At 47.3% G+C, this 19,669-nt stretch overlaps 1 protein-coding gene across 1 annotated transcript in view; it reads right to left on the bottom strand.

The window, feature by feature from the left end:
- Window positions 1-5,778: 5,778 nt before the first annotated feature.
- Window positions 5,779-19,669, bottom strand: part of ASB5 (ankyrin repeat and SOCS box containing 5) — a 57,001-nt gene continuing 43,110 nt past the window's right edge. The window contains exons 4-9 of the mRNA XM_006100303.3: window positions 15,682-15,761; window positions 13,101-13,208; window positions 12,009-12,159; window positions 11,722-11,856; window positions 7,849-8,040; window positions 5,779-6,477 (exon numbers count right to left, since the gene is read on the bottom strand). Of these exons, the coding sequence (XP_006100365.2) occupies window positions 6,350-6,477; window positions 7,849-8,040; window positions 11,722-11,856; window positions 12,009-12,159; window positions 13,101-13,208; window positions 15,682-15,761 (794 nt within the window). The 3' untranslated portion in view covers window positions 5,779-6,349. The remainder of the gene's footprint in view (window positions 6,478-7,848; window positions 8,041-11,721; window positions 11,857-12,008; window positions 12,160-13,100; window positions 13,209-15,681; window positions 15,762-19,669) is intronic.

Here is a 19,669-nt window from a genome sequence, read left to right as displayed (position 1 = left end):
AGATTCCACTATTTCAAACGATGGAACAGAAGCTATTACATAAGGAAGGGATTTAGAGAACCTGGGATAAAGTAGGCACATTTCTTTTAACATCTAAGCCTGCTGCTTATTATGAATTCTGATACTTTCTTTCAAGACTCATCCTAGATATCGGAATGTGGGATTTTTATAAATTGTAAATACTCACTAATTGAAGTTTTGATAGAAATACTTTATGTTGCCGAAACCGGTTTGGCTCAGTGGATAGAGCGTCGGCCTGCGGACTGAGGGGTCCCAGGTTCGATTCCGGTCAAGGGCATGTACCTGGGTTGCGAGCACATCCCTGGTGGGAGATGTGCAGGAGGCAGCTGATCGATGTTTCTAACTCTCTATCCCTCTCCCTTCCTCTCTGTAAAAAATCAATAAAATATATTTAAAAAATAAAATAAAATAAAATTCTGTTTAAAAAAAAAGAAAAGAAATACTTTATGTCTAGCCAGCCTATGTGGCTCAGTGGTTGAGTGTCACATCGACCTGTGAACCAGGAGGTCACAGTTTGATTCCTGGTCAGGGCACATGCCCAGCTTGCAGTGTGGGGCATGCAGGAGGCAGCTGATTGATAATTCTCTCTCATCACTGATAATTCTCTCTCTCCCTCCATGTTCCTCTCTGAGATCAATATACATATATATACATATATATGAAATATTTTATGGCTATTTGTGATCTATAAATCAATAGGACATAAAGCAAATTTCTCAAAAACTTGAGGCTTCTATGTGATTGTTTATGAAAAGGTGATGTTGCTCTACACCAGCGGTTCTCAACCTGTGGGTCGCGACCCCTTTGGGGGTCGAATGACCCTTTCACAGGGGTCGCCTAAGATCATCAGAAAACACATATATAATTACATATTGTTTTTGTGATTAATCACTATGCTTTAATTATGTTCAATTTGTAACAATGAAAATACATCCTGCATATCAGATATTTACATGACGATTCATAACAGTAGCAAAATTACAGTTATGAAGTAGCAATGAAAATAATTTTATGGTTGGGGGTCACCACAACATGAGGAACTGTATTAAAGGGTCGTGGCATTAGGAAGGTTGAGAACCACTGCTCTACACCGTAACCTCCATTTAAAATTCTTTAAGATCTGGTTTCATCCCCGGGCTGCAGCACCCAACTACCTGCCTTTGCCTTCTGCTGTTTTAAGCTAAACTTGGAGGCTCACCCTAGAACTACAGGTTATTTCATAATTGCCACTGGACTGTGGGTGTTCCAAGGTGGTTCTACGGAAAGATTATGGTCCAGTTCGTACGGTGCTGGTGATGAAATACCCCCCTTATAAGGCTGCCTGCTAATGACCTTCCTAAGTTGGAAGGCATAGCTCTGAGAATGCAATAAACTAAGCATGGATTGGGAATGCCCTTTCCACTTAAACAAGAACTATAAAGTTAAGTCAGAACACGTCTACTACCTAAATGACTATCTAAATATTTTACAGGTCAGCGTCAGAATCAACTTCTTAAAAGTGAGTGCAGGATTTTATCCTCTGCTTGGATATTTTAAGATCGCAGATGCTAAAATTAGTTTCTGCTAATTTTGAGGCACAGTCTCAGCCTTTATCTCCCCTCTGGGGGCCTCACGCGATGGTGTTCAGGCCGGACTCATAGCAGAGCACTCTCCTCAGTGGAGCACTCCGATGCCTTTGACCGTTTCTCGTCTCCATCTGTACAGATGATCCTGCTCACCCCTGTGACTGTAATTACAGCTCATGGTCAGCTCAGTGTCCATTGGTAATGACATAATGGGCCATAATCATCCCTTCGGAAATGGACACCCCAGTAGGAACAGTATCTTTCTCCCTCCACAAATACACAAAGACTTAAAATTAAACCTTTCTTTCTACATGCACTGTGCGTTTGCATGGGAATGAATGGAACTGCTACAAAGGAACCGGCAGACGTATGAGGCCCTTGGATCTTCGCCTCTGATTGCTGAAGGTTAAACAGACGGAAATTAATATATTGGACAACTTATTACTGCGAGAGCACAGCGGCTCAAAGATCTCGGTGGCTTCACCCAGGGAAAGTTTGCTTGTGGCTGACATTTCACAGGCGCTGTGGGTCAGTGGGGCGGTTTCCACGCGTGGCGATCCGAACTGGGTCAGATTGCCTCGCTGGAAACACGTGGCCTCTGAAGGCGCTGGGGCAAAGGGAGAGAGAGAGGAAGTCGCCGAGCCTGCAGGTGACCCGGTCACTTCTGCTCATGTCACCGTGCACGCTCCTCTGCCTGCGTGGGAGTCCCGGGAGGCAGGGGAGTGTGTGGCCCCTTAGCCACGCTCACCGCTGTGATGGGAAACCTCCTCTTGAAGAGGTCCGATCCCGCAGGTGGGCTGCGAGTGGACATCAGAGAAGGACGAGTTCCAGGGGCTTGGCCCTGAAAACTCAGTCCTCCTCCATTTGGAGGATTCTGGGTAGGAAATGGTCTCAGAGATGCTCTTTGTCAGTCACCACATTTCTGTCCCTCATTCTTTTCTTCTGGTGACCTCAGAGTTTGACCTTCTGCATCTGGAAGAAGGAAGTTTCCCAGGTGGGGAGACAGCTCTCCTCCCCCAGGTCAGCATCACCAGGAGGGACATCCATGCCCCTCCCCGGCCCCCCGCAAAACTGGGAAGTCCCCCAACGGAGCAGCAGGAAATGAAAAGTGAGCAGGAGAGATAGGAGGGTCAAAAGTAGTTATCATTACCTATTGCTTTGTAACAGAACCATCCCCAAACTCAGCAGCTTGAGTTACTGACCATAATTTATGTTCTCACACTGAGGTGGGCAGCATCGGTTCCTCCCGCCTGGTGTCAGCCTGGTGCTCAGGCTGTGGGGGCTACTGGTGGCCTTGCTCACACACCTGCCAGTTGGAGGTAGATCCAGGCTCCTCCACAGGTGGGCCAGGCTCCTCCTCCACAGGTGAGCCAGGCTCCTCCCCCACAGGTGGGCCAGGCTCCTCCCCCACAGGTGGCCAGGCCAGGCTCCTCCCCCACAGGTGGCCAGGCTCCTCCCCCACAGGTGGGCCAGGCTCCTCCCCCACAGGTGGGCCAGGCTCTTCCTCCACAGGTGGCCCAGGCTCCTCCTCCACAGGTGGCCCAGGCTCCTCCCCCACAGGTGGGCCAGGCTCCTCCCCCACAGGTGGGCCAGGCTCCTCCCCCACAGGTGGCCAGGCTCCTCCACAGGTGGGCCAGGCTCCTCCCCCACAGGTGGGCCAGGCTCCTCCCCCACAGGTGGGCCAGGCTCCTCCCCCACAGGTGGCCAGGCTCCTCCCCCACAGGTGGCCAGCCTCCTCCCCCACAGGTGGGCCAGGCTCCTCCCCCACAGGTGGGCCAGGCTCCTCCCCCACAGGTGGGCCAGACTCCTCCCCCACAGGTGGGCCAGGCTCCCCCACAGGTGGTCCAGGCTGCCAAGAGGATGGAAGCAGAAGGCACAAAGTTCCCAGAGGCCTACGCTCAAGAGTCACCCAGCATCTCCCCCACCATGTTTTTTATGGGTGAACGATATTTACTGGGAGTTACAGCGTCACAGCAGAGCGGGAGCAGGTGCATAATTTGCAGGGCACCGTGCAACATAGAAATGCGGGCAGACCACCCAAAAGCAAGCTTTTCAGATGACACAGCAGACCATCAACCAAGCACGGGGTGCCTGCGAAGGGTCTGGGTGAGAGTCCAGCCCGTTGTTACTAAAATAAGCAGACAGGGGTGGGTTGGTCACCTAATTGTCCCTCCTCAGACACAACGTGATGAGGAAGGTGGTGAGAGTCTCTGCAATACTTTGCACTGCTTGCCTGAAGGAGAGTGCAGCTCAAAGTATGAAATCACGGCCGTCCATTCCCCGACCGAGACCGTGTGGCTGAGGACTAAACTGAGTCCTTCCCAGGAGGAGACATTTCCTGCTGAGGCAACAGGCCTGTGCAGAGTGGATGTGCGTCTGCATGATCATTGAGACCTGCCACGCGCAGCGCTGCTTTCCTCCCGAGAGAGCTGCCGCGGAAACGGCCAAGTGAGGATGACACTTCCTTCCACCTTATGTGCTGGGTGGTGCTACTGCCCCTGGAATTAACTGGTGCTCGGGTGCTGCAGGGTGTGTGTTGGGCGGGGGGAGAGCGGGGAATAGAGAGCAGTTAAAAGGACATGTGCCCCTCACATTTCCAGGGAGACGATGACCCTGACCGGACTCTGAAAGCCAAGTCCACCAGCTTCGACGCCAGGGCTGCTGGGGCATGGGGTGCACAGTGCACAGTTCTTCCTGGTTGCTGGGCGTCCAAACACCCCAAACTCCCCCAAGTGTGTCCCCAGGCGCCTGCATGTCAGGGACTGTGCTGTGCGCTGAGTCATGGAGGGGCCATTCACCATCACCATGCATCACTCTCAATGCCCCGAACCGCATTTTCCAGGGCCTCCCGTGACAAAATCAAAGACGCATTAGAACCGAAAAAACAGAGGTTTTATTCCGGGGACACTAATCACACTTGAACACATGGACAAACATGTGATCTATTTAAATGAGGACAGCTCTCTGACAAGACAACCACACTCAAGCTAAGTTACAGGGTGCCAGCATTCGTGATGGGAAGGGCAACGCTCATGTTAACATGTGGTGCTGACTCTGGAAGGGGAGCGCGGTCCTCCCACGCTCGAGGGAACCTCTGACGCAGGAAAAGGACAGTCGGAATCTTTTTTACTAAAAGGCAGTTTTAGTACCTAATGGTATTTAACAAGGTTACTCTACAATAAAAACACTTATGAGGACATGACAAATGTTTTCAGAGATTTCAGTAAAACAGATGCATTTAAAGGTCTCTAGCCACACAGGGAACATATTTTAACAAACTTGCTGCAGCCTTATTTCTATTTTTGAAACTCCAAACAAATGATTTTTAACGCCATCGCCGTGACTTTGGAATTTTATGCCATAATGGTTTATTTCCCAGGGGTCTCTGGAAGTCAGCAAGAGAACTAGGAAGACAGGAAATGGCAGGCAAGCACAGTTAAAGCAGAAGATGAACACGGTATTCACCCTGCAGAGGACACTGTTCCAGGAATATCTTCTTTGATCCAACGCCCCCTGGCAATCCAGTGTGTGCTGAACTCTTGCCTTGGGTAAGGAGAACTAGAAACACCCCACTAACCAGGGGTCTATCCCAGGGGTACATTTTTTAAGGTCTCTAAGTTTGCTAAGTGGCACCCCACAGATTAAGGAGCTTTTGATCTTCCACTTTCTAAGGCCTTGGGCTGCCCTGCTCCCTGAGGTGTGGCCAGGGCAGGGCCTCTTTGTCAAGCAGACAGGAAGTCCGTTTCCCTCGGTCCAGGTAGCACCAGAACCAGGAGCTGGCAATTCCTGAACCGGGAGGAGGCTGGAGGGATGTGTCTGAAAGCGCTGGAGAGAGACCTTCAGAGGCTGCCCTTGAGAAGGGGGAGGCCTTAAAATAGCCCAGCAGGTGTGGGATGTCCTCACCCTCAGGGTGTGGGGGCGGCAGCGATAGCTTCCAGGCCCACGGAAGGGGAGGCGGCTAGGGAGCTCTCTGCCGGGAGAGGGGACGTCATCTTTCTCCGTGAACTGATCATGGTAATGACAGTGCATGTGCCACACAGCGGTTTCCCCAGTGAATCTTCTTTATTTCAAAACAGGTATTAGCTGCTCTTTGTTTGAAAATATATTTTTATTGATTTTTAGTGAGAGAGGAAGGGAGAGGGAGAGAGAGATAGAAACATCAATGATGAGAGAGGAAGTCATTGATGGGCTGCCTCCTGCACGCCCCCACTGGCGATCAAGCCTGAAACCCAGGCATGTGCCCTGACTGGGAATCGAACCAGCAACTTCTTGGTTCCTGGGTCGATGCTCAACCACCAGCCGGGCTCCCTGCTGTTTTCTAAACCATACTCATGGTTTGTCTGAATATAAAAAAATACAGAGAATCATTGCAGACCAAAATAGAAAGTTGAATGCATTATTTGAAGACTATAGACCTTTTAAAATATACCATATAAAGAATAATTTTGCTTAGAGTTCACATATTTCCTTTTCACTCTAAAAAACATAAAATTGAGAACTCTTTTCTTTTCCTAAACCAACAAAAGGGTCTCTGGGAATAATAATATATAGATATTCAAAATATACTATGTCCAAAAACAATAACAATGCCTATCTAAAACAACAGTACCCACTCGTACACTTAAAGGTAAAATCCATACTTCCTGCTTCCCTGGGTGTTGCCCTACCCGCTTCTACCCCATCGCTAGCACATTTTAATATGAAATATGCACTGTGCGGATGACGTGGAGCTTTTGTCTGAGCACGGAGACGGGTTTTACTGTCTATCGGTACTGGAGGAAGTTCTGCAGCAGCGTGGGCAGCTGGAGCTGTGGGATGAGGTGCAAGCGCGGCCGTCCGATGCGGCGTCTGATGCAGAGGCGGCACAGCTGGCAGAGGGAGCTGGGCGTGGCTGCAAGAGACAAGCAGGGTGTGTCCATGAAAGCAAAACACGGATTTTCTTATGTTGCAAGATATATGAAATCAAACCAGAAAAATCTGCAGTGCTTTGTAGCAAACTGGCAGTATGACCCCTGTACTAGGGAAATCATACGAGCATTTACACTGCCTTCATAAGACTGTATTAGAATCGAGGTATATCCCATCTACGTCCTTTAAGATATTGAAGTCTTTGGGCTAGAAACAGCTCAGCTGGCGTGGCTCGGCGATTGAGCATCAACCTATGAACCAGGAGGTCATTGTTTGATTCCAGGTCAGGGCACATACCAGGGTTGGGGGCTCAATCCCCAGTAGAGAGTGTGTAGGAGGCAGCCGATCAATGATTCTCTTTCATCGTTGATGTTTCTATCTCTCTCTCCCTCTCCCTTCCTCTGCAATCAATAAAAATACATTTTTAAAAAATAAAACCTCAGAAACAAATTCTGCTTTTTGAAGGAGATACAGATCAAAGGAGGGCATGCACTATAGGAGGAAATTCTTTTTTTAAAATTTTGTTTTATTGCTTAAAGTATTACAAAGAGTATTACATATGTCTCCTCCCCCCCCCCTTGACATTCTCCCGGCCTCCCCTACCCCCCAGTGTCTTATGTCCATTGGTTATGCTTATATGCATGCATACAAGTCCTTCCGTTGATCTCTTACCCACCCCCCAACCCTCCCCAGCCTTCCTGCTGTAGTTTGACAGTCTGTTCGATGCTGCTCTGCCGCTGCATCTATTTTTGTTCATCAGTTTATAATGGTCTTTATTATCCATAAATGAGTGAGATCATGTGGTATTTTTTCTTTCATTGACTGGCTTATTTCACTTAGCATAATGCTCTCCAGTTCCATCCATGCTGTTGCAAATGGAGGAAATTCTTAATTGTTCTTCTCAAATTTGATTTACTGTTTAAGCCAAAGCCAATTGAATTACTGTGTCAGAGAGATTCCGTTTTGGAACTAAAGTCTTAAGTGTGGAAATATGTCCTGATCATGTTTCTACCCACGTTGCAGAAGGCGCCCGCCCCTATAACATGAGGCAAGCTTCTAAGTGTTTATTCGCAGATAGGATGCAGAACTGCATATTAGGTGCGGTCAAAACCGAGTCTATGTAACTTAACCAAAGGAATATAAAGTTTAGGTCAGATGGAAAAAAAAGAAAATTAAGATCATTGTGATTGTCTTTTTCACAGATAGAACCTAAGTTAAAAAGTATTCACTTTCACAAAATGCTCCAAATCGCACGCCATGATTGCTTTGCCTGCCCTCGGAGGCCTCTAGTTTCACCTGTTCCCTGCTCCCGGCAGACGCGTTCCATGGTTGGGATGCTCGCAGGCTCCCCTACCTTCGTGCTGAAGCAGCATTCTCTCCACCAGGCTGCTGGACGAGGCCACGTCCACCGGCCGCAGCAGCTCCGTGTTCTTGGCGTTGATATCCGCCCCGAATTCCAGCAGCAGGTGGACAATCTCCGTGTTGGACTGCTGGGCAGCAGCGTGGAGCGGTGTGTCCCAGTATTTGCCTTTCTGCACGTCAGCGCCTACGGGGAAATATGGAACGGTGATGGGTACAGATAGCGATTGTTCTAAGAGTCCCCTCAGCGCGGGGAGGAAGGTGTGGCAGAAAGGACCTCAGCTCCGTTGGCACTGAGTGCCTCACGTATACGTATCATGTACATGTACACACATACACACATATATGAACATACACACACATACACATACTATAGACGAAAGGGGCCACATGCTAACCTGACCAGCTCAGGGGAGGCCTGCATGGCGGTCTTGCAAACTCAAAGATCTAAAGTAACCACTAAGGATGGTCTGAATTTACACTTTAACTAAAAGCAGTGATGGTGGGTAGTCATGTCCTAGGCTGGTATCTTCCCCGACAATCTTTACCTTAACTGAGCCCCTCTGTCTTTTTGCATCTAAGACAGCGGTTCTCAACCTGTGGGTCGCGACCCCTTTGGCGGTCGAACGACCCTTTCACAGGGGTCGCCTAAGACCATCCTGCATATCAGATATTTACATTATGATTCATAACAGTAGCAACATTACAGTTATGAAGTAGCAACGAAAATAATTTTATGGTTGGGTCACAACATGAGGAACTGTATTTAAAGGGCCAGAAGGTTGAGAACCACTGATCTAAGATAACACGCCTATGAAATGCCTGGGTAGCATGTAACTTCCCTGTTCCCAGACCCCTTGGGGCACAGCCTAATGTGCCTGGACACCAGGACAGAGACCACAAATTCCTTCATTGTTACTGTTATCCTGTTAATTGTTGACTGTTAACTATCCTGCAGCACCCACCTAAGTATGTGTCCATCATTTTATTTTTTATCCAATCCCAGAGGATTCCCCACTGTGCTTTCTCCCGCCTCCCTAATCCATCACCAATGGCTTTCCTGTAACCCACCTACGTACCCTCCTTTGATTGCAACGTATAAAAATAGATGAAAAAGCCGCCATTCTTCGGAGCATTATCCCAATCCGTTGAGATTCTGCTTCCCTGCAATTGTCGACAGTTTGGCTCAAATAAACTCACAAACTTCTTTACAGGTTTGAATGTTTTTATGTTAACATTACACATCAACAAACAAACATACATATACACGTATATGTACATATACATACACACATATACATAATCTTAAAACTTGGATGAAAAATGCACATATTTTTTATATTGTCTACTATTCTTCTATATGGTTAAAATATCACCTAACAAAAAGGACTTTTAATTTTCAACAGTTCCAACATTCATCATATTAGCTACCATATGTATTATAAACAGTGCACAGTTAGTTTGACACATATCTATTTGCATTGTGATTGATAGCTCTCAGGAGTATCCAAGAGCTTATTGCTTTTCTTCTTTTCATTTATTTTAAGGCAACAGAGTTCTTGTTTCTTGGAAAACTCGTGATTCCAGAGACACGCGCTCTTTAGGTAAAATGTAAATAGATGTTCCTGTCACTTCTCACTCGTCTAGTTGAAGGCGACAGCAACACACAGGCACTGAGCCTGTTCAATGAAAAGGCACATCTATTTCTGCATGCAGTTTTTTTTCAAATGCTTACATTTAAAAATAACTTCCGTGTTAAATCACCTACTACATAGCCTTTTATCTTAGTGGCAGCCACTGAATGCATGACTGATGGAGAAATGCTATATAATGTGGAAATGAAGAAGAATCCCATTTTCCAGCACATACATGGTTACAACACTGAGAAATGTATCGATGAAAACGCATTAGTCCTTTCAACTCGACTTCCTGGTCCTGCCTGTCAAACTCCTGTTTGTAAGAAGCAGTGCACTCTAAGTAGGGGGTGGCCCTCCTGCTACGCTCAAGTTGCAATCAATGTAATTGTTTTCAACATTTTAACCTAATGGAAATGCTTAGTGGGAAAACTGCATTGCATAACAACATCTCCATCGAGGGAGCGAGGGAGCGTACACGCTGCTGGGTGTGTCCGTTAGGAGAGAAGAGAGCCTGAGAATGGCAGTCCGTCCCAATTACTACCCACACTTTTCAGTGTTCTTCTCCTCATAAAATATTCAATGGAAAGAAAATATTCCTAGCAAAGTAAAGAAAGGTAATGGAGAACACACTCTCATAGTTATGCAAATATATGGGAGACACAGCCAGAAAATATCAATCTGCCAACAATTATTAGCAGAACTTGCATTTAAGAGTCTTATTAGTAAAGGGAGCGGAATAGATGGAGACTGCTTAACAGAAATGTGTAATTTAGCGAAGATACTGTGAGAAACAGTAAGGGGTCACCAAAGATCTGTCAGGATGTAACAGAGGCCAAACGATTGCCATCCTATATAATAAAAGGCTTATATGCAAATTGACCGAACTGCAGAATGACCGGTCGCTATGATGTGCACTGATCACCAGGGGGCACACGCTCAATGCAGGAGCTGCCCCCGATGGTCAGTGCACTCCCACAGGGGGAGCGCTGCTCAGCCAGAAGCCCTGAGCCGGGCTCACAGCTGGCGAGCTCAGCGGCAGTGGCAGAGCCTCTCCCGCCTCCATGGCAGCGCTAAGGATGTCCGACTGCTGGCTTTGGCCCACTCCCCCCTCCCAGACTTCAAACGAGAGCAGGACGGGCTGAGGGATCCCCCACCCCCCGCCCCAAGTGCACGAATCTTGTGCACCAGGCCTCTAGGGAACAAAAAAAGACATAGAAACTTATTTACTCATTCTGAGTATATTTAAGCACCTGCCATGAGAAGCACTGTACTAGAGGGAAGAGAGGATGGAAAAAGAGAGAAACCATAACTTAACCAAGATCCCAGCCCTGGTTCCAAGGTCAGGAGAAGTTTCTGAGGGGCTGGAGCTGAACCTTGAGGACCTGGTTTGCTTCAAGTAAGTGGGCAGCACGTCTCTTCAGGTAAGTAGACAGAGGTAAGTGAGACGATGAGGTCTAGGACCGTGCGGGAGTTAGGGTTGGTGAGGGGTAAGGCGATGAAGCAGTTAACTATCCCTAGAATTTCTTTTGATCATTTCCTTCCCAGATATATTCATATTTAGCAACATTACATTCAAACTTGAAGATCTGAATGTTATGACCTTTGACCTTTGTAAGTAGAGGGTTTGGAGCTTTGAGGTGAAGTGGAGTTATCAGAAATGAGGTCTTGCATGGAACAGAGTGAGGAATCTCGGAGGGAAGGCGGGTGGGTTGGTGGGAGGTGATCAACCAAAGACCTTGTATGCATATGTGCATAAACCATGGACACAGACAGTAGGGTGGTGAGGGCCTGGGGTGGGAGGGCGGGGGTGGGGTTGGAGGGGGTCAATGAGGAAAAAAAGGGGACATATGTAATACTTTCAACAATAAAGATTTAAAAAAGAATGAGGTTCTTGTTTATAGGCTATAGACTGATGTGTGAGAAGCTTAGAATAAGAAAATTTTTTAAATGAGATATCATTTTTAAAGTAGTTCATGTAGAGAAACAAGTGGAGCCCTGGCCGAGTAGCTCATCAGTTGCTTAGAGCTTCACCCCAATATGTCAAGGTTGAGGGTTCCATTCCTGATAAGGGCACATATAAGATTCAACCAATGAATGCATAAATTGGTGGAACAACAAATCTCTGTTCTCTCTCAAATCAATCAATACTTTTTTTTTAAAGAAAAAGAAATAAGAGCTGTATAATTACTTGTGGGTATGGATGGAATGGAAGATGTTTTAAAGGTCATTACCAGCGTAAAGAAGCTTCCGGATGCAGTGGAATTGCTGTGACATACAAGCTACATACAGCGGAGTTCCCAAGTGAGGAATGTCTTGGTCAACATCTATGCCCCAGGATATCAGGATCTGTAGACATTCATGGTGACCTGCAGACACAAAGTAGAGACCTGTTTTCCTTGAGGCCCATCCTCCCACACACCTGTGCCCACGGCTCCAGCCTGTTATTCACGGAAAGGTCATTGCAACCGCGCAGGTGGCCACAGGGACCGCTGCCCTTATCACTTCCCCCGGAGCTGACCTTTGCTGGCGGCCTCGTGTGTGGGGGAAGGCAGGCAGGACTCCAGCTGCGGCTTGGCTCCATACTCCAGCAGAAGTTCCGCACAGCACGGGCTGCCCTGGGAGCAGGCGTTGAATAACGGCGTCACGCCATCTATTGTGATTGCATTGACCTAAACCGAACCAAAATCTGAGAGTGAGATTCGGAGGATCACACGTGATTGACTCTCAGGCATGTTTAAAGGTGTGGTGATCTGCTCACAAAAATAATTGGGAACGTGTGTGGTAAATATGACAAAGGATATTTAGCTTAGACATATGGATAAGGAAAGTTTTACAACTTCAAGAGATACATGAAAAGAGGATATGGTAGATAATTCATAGGAATGAACCTACAATAAAAATGATGAAAAAATACATACTCAAGGATCAAATGCACAAAAATGAATTTAATGGTTAGGTATTTTTCAATAGGTAAAAAAATCAACAAGTGTAACAGTGATTGATGAAAAGGAAGACAAAGCCACTTTGCCGGGAGCAGTTTAAATTGAAAATAAAATTTCTGAGGATTTATCTAAAGAAAATCATCCAACTCAGCAGGCGTGGCTCAGTGGTTGAGAGTCAACCTATGAACCAGGTGGTCAGGGTTTGATTCCCAGTCAGGGCACATGCCCAGGTTGCAGGCTCAATCCCCAGTTTGGGGTATGCAGGAGACAGCCAATCAATGATTCTCTGTCATCATTGACGTTTCTATCCCTTTCTCCCTCTCCCCTTGTCTCTGAAATGAATAAAAAAAATATATATTTTTTTTAAAAAAAGAAAATCATCCAAAAGATGGGCAAACATTATGGGCACAAAGAAGTTCATCTATTCCTATTGAGAACCACGAAAGCAGGGAACAGCCTACAGAGTACTCCATAGGATGCGGCATGCTGCCCGCTTTTGCAATGATTGGGTTTCCTTCTTCGAGTGCAAATGAGAGAAGGCTGGGCAGCTGGAGAGCTCTATTTGTATTCTGTTTTCTTTGAAAACCACCAACAAGGAAAGGGAGGCAGAGTGAGAACTTTTCTTGATTTGAGTACCCGGTAGATGTGAACACTGAACAGGGACTTACATTGGCTCCAGCTTCCAGAAGAGTCCGGGCACAGGCCACGTGATCGCCGAGGCAGGCTTCGTGCAATGGGGTGACATGGTCTATGGTGACCGCGTTTACGTTATAACCCTAGATGTGACGTGAATAATTTTGGAAGGTGAGAAAAAGTTCTGTAAAGTCATCTCTACAAGTTGTCACTAAAGAGGGATACAAAAGGTCAAGGAATGTCAGGCAAGTCAGGTGTGTGTGGCCAGAAAGGCCAGTTCGAATGCCATGGAGTCGCTCAGTGGTCAAGACACCTGCGCCCTGTAATTGTGACACCACCCCACCCAGACCCAGGGCTGCTTTAAGTCTTGTGCTCAATAGATTCTGAAAGTATTATTGACATTTGGCTACGTAATGTTTTTCTTTCTCCTTAGGACTTGCTTGGGTTGTTATTGGTTTTTTGTTTTGTTTTGTAGAACTGGAGACTGGGTATAGGCTGGATCCCCTGCTTTGTGAAGTTTTGTCAGGAAGTAGGTCTGAGCAGGTTCTATGCTGGTGGTGAGTGGCCTTGACTACGGAGTCAGGCTTGGCTTGGACGCCTTGACGCATAGGCAGTGATGGCTTTCATTCAGATGAGTCCATTAGCCTCTAAATTAATGGAGATTAAATGAACTGGCGCAGGGAGAGCAATTACTGTTACAGTGCCCAGCACAGAGGAAAGGTTTGATTTGATTATTCAATCACAATGGAACACGCCTAAAACTGCCATTCTAATTAAACTAAAGATATCAGACCAACATAATTAGGTTTGACCAGGATCTGCGATCCTTTGCCTTCTTGCTGTGGGTGGTGATTCGTTGTCACACTAAGCACCATCCTGAGGAGACTTTTCTGGGCCAGATCCCCGTAACGGACTGCAGATCCCCGTAACAGACTGCAGATCCCCACAGTCTGAAATGCCAGAGGGACGTGAGGAATCTTAAATCGGAGGCAAGAAAATAATCACCCTCAGTCTTCGTCACTGGCAAGTGGCAATTTTTAAGATCCCTTAGATCAGTGGTTCTCAACCTTCCTAATGCCACGACCCTTTAATACAGTTCCTCATGTTGTGGTGACCCCCAATTTCATTGTTAAAAATTGGACATAATTAAAGCATAGTGATTAATCACAAAACAATATGTAATTATATATGTGTTTTCCGATGGTCTTAGGCAACCCCTGTGAAAGGGTCATTCGACCCCCAAAGGGGTCGCGACCCACAGGTTGAGAACCGCTGCCTTAGATGATCCTTTCCAAGATTTCGAGGTGGCTGGCCAGCCGTCAGACTTGGAGAAGGGATTGCCCACTGCCACACACAGGGACCAGACGAGGGAAGCCTCGGGAAGGGGAGATTCCCTATCACGCAGGATGTGGCGCAGCCTCGGGCTCTGCCTGGCTGGGCTGTCGGCTGGTATGACATACGTGTTATGAAATATCCTCAGACTGCCTGCCTCTCTGGGAACTGCGTGACCCTTCAGGGGGTCCCCGTTAGACATGAGTGACCTTTTTGCAGGTTGTTTTCATGACGTGATGAGCAAACAAAAGAGTCACATGGTTACCAGAGAAGTGGCCGGGCCCAACGGGGCTTCTCGCCCTAACTCTTCCCTTCACAGACGAGAGACAGTGGGGGCCAGAGACGCTGGGGTTCACCTTCAGTGCCAGCCTGGCATCCAGGTCCCCAGCCCCAGGTGCCTCACCCTGGGCGACAGACACTGCTCTCCTCCCTCGTGGCCCTGGGAGAAGGCGCCTCTCCTCGATCCTGGGAGACACGGGACAGTGGCTGCCTGGCCTGGGTGTCCGTTTGAGTCGTGCTGGCAAATAGTTTTTCTCTTTTCTGCTGCACGCCGCCGGCAACTTTTAAAAACCCACAGGCCGAGCCAGAGCGCCTCCTGTTTCAGCAAAGCCCCTGTGGTTTCCATCTTCCCTCTGGTGAGGGATGGGCAGGCAGGTGGAAATGACCGGTCCCTCGCTCTCACAGACAGTTCCCCACAATGCATCACAAGCTACCATGAAGGGTCTAGGCCTGTGGTCGGCAAACTGTGGCTCCTGAGCCACATGTGGCTCTTTGGCCCCTTGAGTGTGGCTCTTTCACAAAATACCACAAAATACCACGTGCGGGTGCACACGTACAGTGCGATTGAAACTTCGTGGCCTAGGCGCAGAAGTCAGTCAGGGGCTGCTGTTTGCCGACCACTGGTCTAGGTGGCTGGTCTGATGAGCCTCTTTTGGATATTTTAGGCTGAACTGAATAAGCTGCACACATTGTAGAGTGAAGGATACTTAATGTGCTTAATAAATAACATGCGATTCCAATGATTTCCTACATACGTGTGCCTATCAATAAACAAATACACTGCGCAGGAAATCGGAAATGCTAAGACCTAAGAACAGATGCCAACATATTTATAAAGAGGTTTCCAATAGACGAGAAACCACAGACTTGACCGCTTGGTGAGTTCAACTAAAAAGGCTAATGAAATTTACGAAGTGGTGTTAGCGTTTTCGAGCTGATGACTTTGGGGATTCATGTTTTCCGCTCATGGCCCGGGGCCGGCGTTAAGCATATGGGACAGTTCACCTGTGACAGGAGTGTCTGCAGAGCCAGGAGGCGGCCTTGACTCGCCGCTTCGTGTAGAGGTGAGCGGTCTGCCCAGGAACCTGCGGAAGAGAAGGAACACAAGGTCTGAGTCCAGGTGAGCCCTCTTAGGACCCACCCTGGAGAAAGAGGGACCCCAGATCCAGGGCTCCCACGGGGACTGGGACACATATCCCTCCATCAGGAAGTTGGATTCTCTACAGGATCCTGACGGGCTGACCCCAAATCCCTCACCTTGGGAATTCTCTCCTTCAAAGACTAGGAGGATTCAGGTCACGAGATTTGCCACCAAAACCAACAAATGAAAAACCACCTCTGTCTCATGGTTGTCCAGGCAGAACCCCCAAATGCTGTTTTTGGCACTTTTAGCCGAGAATCAGCTGGACAAACCACCTCTCCATGCCCTCCCCTATGGGGAGCCGGCACGGCCATGGCATACTCATGCCAGCTCAGCCTGGTTCAGTGACCCTGAGTGGGGGCAGTGAAAGGCTTAGAAAAGACAGACAAGAGAATGAAAGCTGGGTCTCGGTGGGACACTGCCCCTCTGATGGACAGTGCCAGTGCCCACAAGCCGTGTCTTTATTTTATAGCAGATGCCACGAGGCAAATTAGAGGTGTGATCAAGTTGTTTACATCATTCTCGTGGGTTTCAATCCTACTCAACTACATGCACCTGAACTCTATCACTCAGGCACGTGGGGCCATGTGTTCAGACCACAGGTTCAAGCTCACAACTATAGCTGTTGGCTAATTGTGCTGGGGAGGCTCTGCCATCCAAGCTGGACTTGCACATGGCCATGAGAGGACTGTGCCCTCTTATTAGTCTGAGGCTTGAACCTGTCCAAAACACTGTGGCCACGCCCCATACTCCCCCCACCCCCCACTGTTTCCCTGCCCTGAGGTGTGAGGGGCTGCAACAAATCAAAATAACGTTATTTACGCAACAAATGATTTTAAAATCAATTCTAGTGCAATTTAAATAGTCACTTAGCTGCTAGTCAGACACACATTTCAGGCAAAGCACGTCTAAAGCCTGTGCAAGCAGATGGGTCAGGAAAACTGTTGGAAACTTGGTAGGGCCTTGTCCGTTAGACGCCGCCGCATCGTCCCTGCACGTCGTGCCTTCGGAAAAGTCCACGGATGCCGGCGCTTCTGTGTTATGGTTCTGCAGTAGCCCGTCCCACACCCTAAGTGAGGCCCAAACAGCTCCACTGAGTAAGACGTGGGCACATACCACAAGGTGACGGAGCGACCCCGTGAACCTGCGCTAGACACACGAGTCAACTGCCAGTCACCAGCCTTTTCATAACCGGTGATACCTGGGGTTTTATTACAAACACTGCTAATGGGGAGGGGAAGAGCCTTTCTTCTACGCACTGGCATTGATTTATGACTAATGGTAATTACAGCTAACGTTGAATAGTGTTCCCCACGCGAATGTGCTCGTCTAAGCACTGCGTACGACCTCTCATTTAGTTCTCACCGCTCTGTCAGGTGGACGCAATGATTGTTTCTATCTGGAAGGTGCGGAGCTGGGAGCTAGAAGAAAGGAAGTCACTTAGAGGGAGTCACATGGTCTTCCTCCCGAGCTGATCTAGTTAGACACTGCCCTTGCTGTCTTGGTTTTCCTTTCCGTCTAGCATTATTTCCTGCTCATCCAAGATTACTAAGCCAGACATCCGATTCCTTGAGTTTTCAATGGAAAGCAAGTTACTGTTATTAGCTTTTGTGTATTATTTCTTTCCACATGCAACGCTCCTGTTATACATTAGAAGCAGGGTTGAAATAAATATTGCACACCCATAACTATCCATTGATAGGACAAACGTTGGTGGCGAGATAATAACTTATAAGAAACTGGAGCATTGTATTCTCACTACCTGCATTGCAAAAGTCTCCATTGGAAATAATATCATTTTCGGGAACATGTTTCGAGTTCTAGCTTTTAAATTGAAATCTGAATCTTTGCAAATCATACACATCCTTAAACAACTTGATTGAGGAGTGAAACTCTGGAGGACTTTGGAACATATACCCATTCTCACTGTGAACATTTAAATAAGAAAATGATAGCCCGGCCAGTGTGGCTCAGTGATTGAGCGTCAACCCATGAACCAAGAGGTCACGGTTCAATTCCCCATCAGGACACACGCCCATGTTGCAAGCTGGATCCCCAGTAGGGGGCGTGCAGGAGGCAGCCAATCAATGATTCTCTCATTGATGTTTCTCTCTCTCTCTCCCTCTCCCTTCCTCTCTGTAATCAATAAAAACATATGTTTTAAAAAAGAAAATTATAATATTCACTTTCCAGAGAGATTGCACATGTGTGAAGCCACAATGTTCAGTTTATTCAGCAGAGCAGCAATCAATTAATAAGGGGTTGAGTATTCAACATTTAAATGATAAGCTATAATATTTATAAGAATCATGTGTGCCCTTCTGCTTAGGGGCTTAATGGAGTTCATTACCCTTAACTTATCTCTAAAAGCTGTGCTGAATTAAATGAGGCCCATTGGCTAGAAGCGTTCTTCCCTCATCATTAGCTACCATGGCAATTAACCAGATGCCGGGGTGGGAAAGCCGAGAAATGGCCTTTTGGGATTCATTCTGGACTCACGTTGTTCAGGTAGATTATGAGACCTTCAAGGGGCAGCAAAGTTAGCAATATGTGCAGCTATGAGGAACCTGATATTCCTCTTGTGCACACTATTGTGTTTGTCCATCAAAATGATTTGGTCGCCCTCTGACCCATCTGAACATTGCTTGCTGGTGTTCACAAGAGAAAACAGAAAAAGAAGGAAATGGGTCATTTAGAAAATAGGCTACAGAAGGACCAAATAGAGAATAAAGTATTTGAGTTTCCCACCTATATCCCAACCCCCAGGCCTCCCTCCCAGGACTGTCACATACCTTGCTGTCCCACTCTATTATTTTTTTAAGTCCATTACAGTGGAGAGAAAAATGCTGATGCCAGATCTTACTTATGTGTATTTTCTATCATTTCTATTAATATGGCCTCCATTTGGCATGAAAAGGGAGTTAAATGTCACAGTAATCTGCTGGAAAGTGTAGGCAGGTGGTCAGGGACAAAACCACCGAAAACACAGCATGTCGGACGAGGGACCCGTTGGCCCACCAGGCAGGGACCACGCTTGGAAGAAATAACTGCCAGGTTAGTATTTTCCAGCTGAGCTCAGCTCTGCTCACTGCCTGGGACCCCTGCTGCCTGTTATTATTGCTTCCAGCAGGGGGCAAGCAAGAGCAGGAGGAGGACAGATGGAAATGGAGACCCGGAGGAAGTGAGAAGCCAGGTGGGGTGTAGAGCCCAGAAGCTCCCAGAGGAAAAGGTGGCCTCCACGCAGCCATCTCATGTGAGGGCCAGTGTCCTCATCAAATGGGAAAGCACTGCCTGTGAGGCAGGATACGGGGGTCAGGAGTGAGCCTCTAGGGCAGTGATGGCGAACCTTTGGAGCTCGGCGTGTCAGCATTTTGAAAAACCCTAAATTAACTCTGGTGCCGTGTCACATACAGAAATTTTTTGATCTTTGCAACCATAGTAAAACAAAGACTTATATTTTTGATATTTATTTTATATATTTAAATGCCATTTAACAAAGAAAAATCAACCAAAAAAAAATGAGTTCGCGTGTCACCTCTGACACATGTGTCATAGGTTCGCCATCACTGCTCTAGGGCCTGCTCTACAAATGCACAGTAAATAACACTAAGCATCCTGCTCCACAAGACCGACAAACAGGGGAGATTTCAATGTGAACTTCAGGGAGCGATCCTTCTTCTCCAAAACTAAGGAAACTCATGCCATAAATAACAGCATCTATTTTTAAAATATATTTCTATTGATTTCAGAGGAAGGGAGAGGGAGAGAGAGATAGAAACATCAATGATGAGAGAGAATCATTGATTGGCTGCCTCCTGCATGCCCCCCATCCCCCTACTGGGGACCAAGCAT

This window comes from Myotis lucifugus, unplaced genomic scaffold (assembly GCF_000147115.1).
Source record: "Myotis lucifugus unplaced genomic scaffold, Myoluc2.0 scaffold_309, whole genome shotgun sequence".
Lineage (NCBI taxonomy): Eukaryota > Metazoa > Chordata > Mammalia > Chiroptera > Vespertilionidae > Myotis > Myotis lucifugus.
This window is presented reverse-complemented; position numbering and strand designations above follow the sequence as displayed.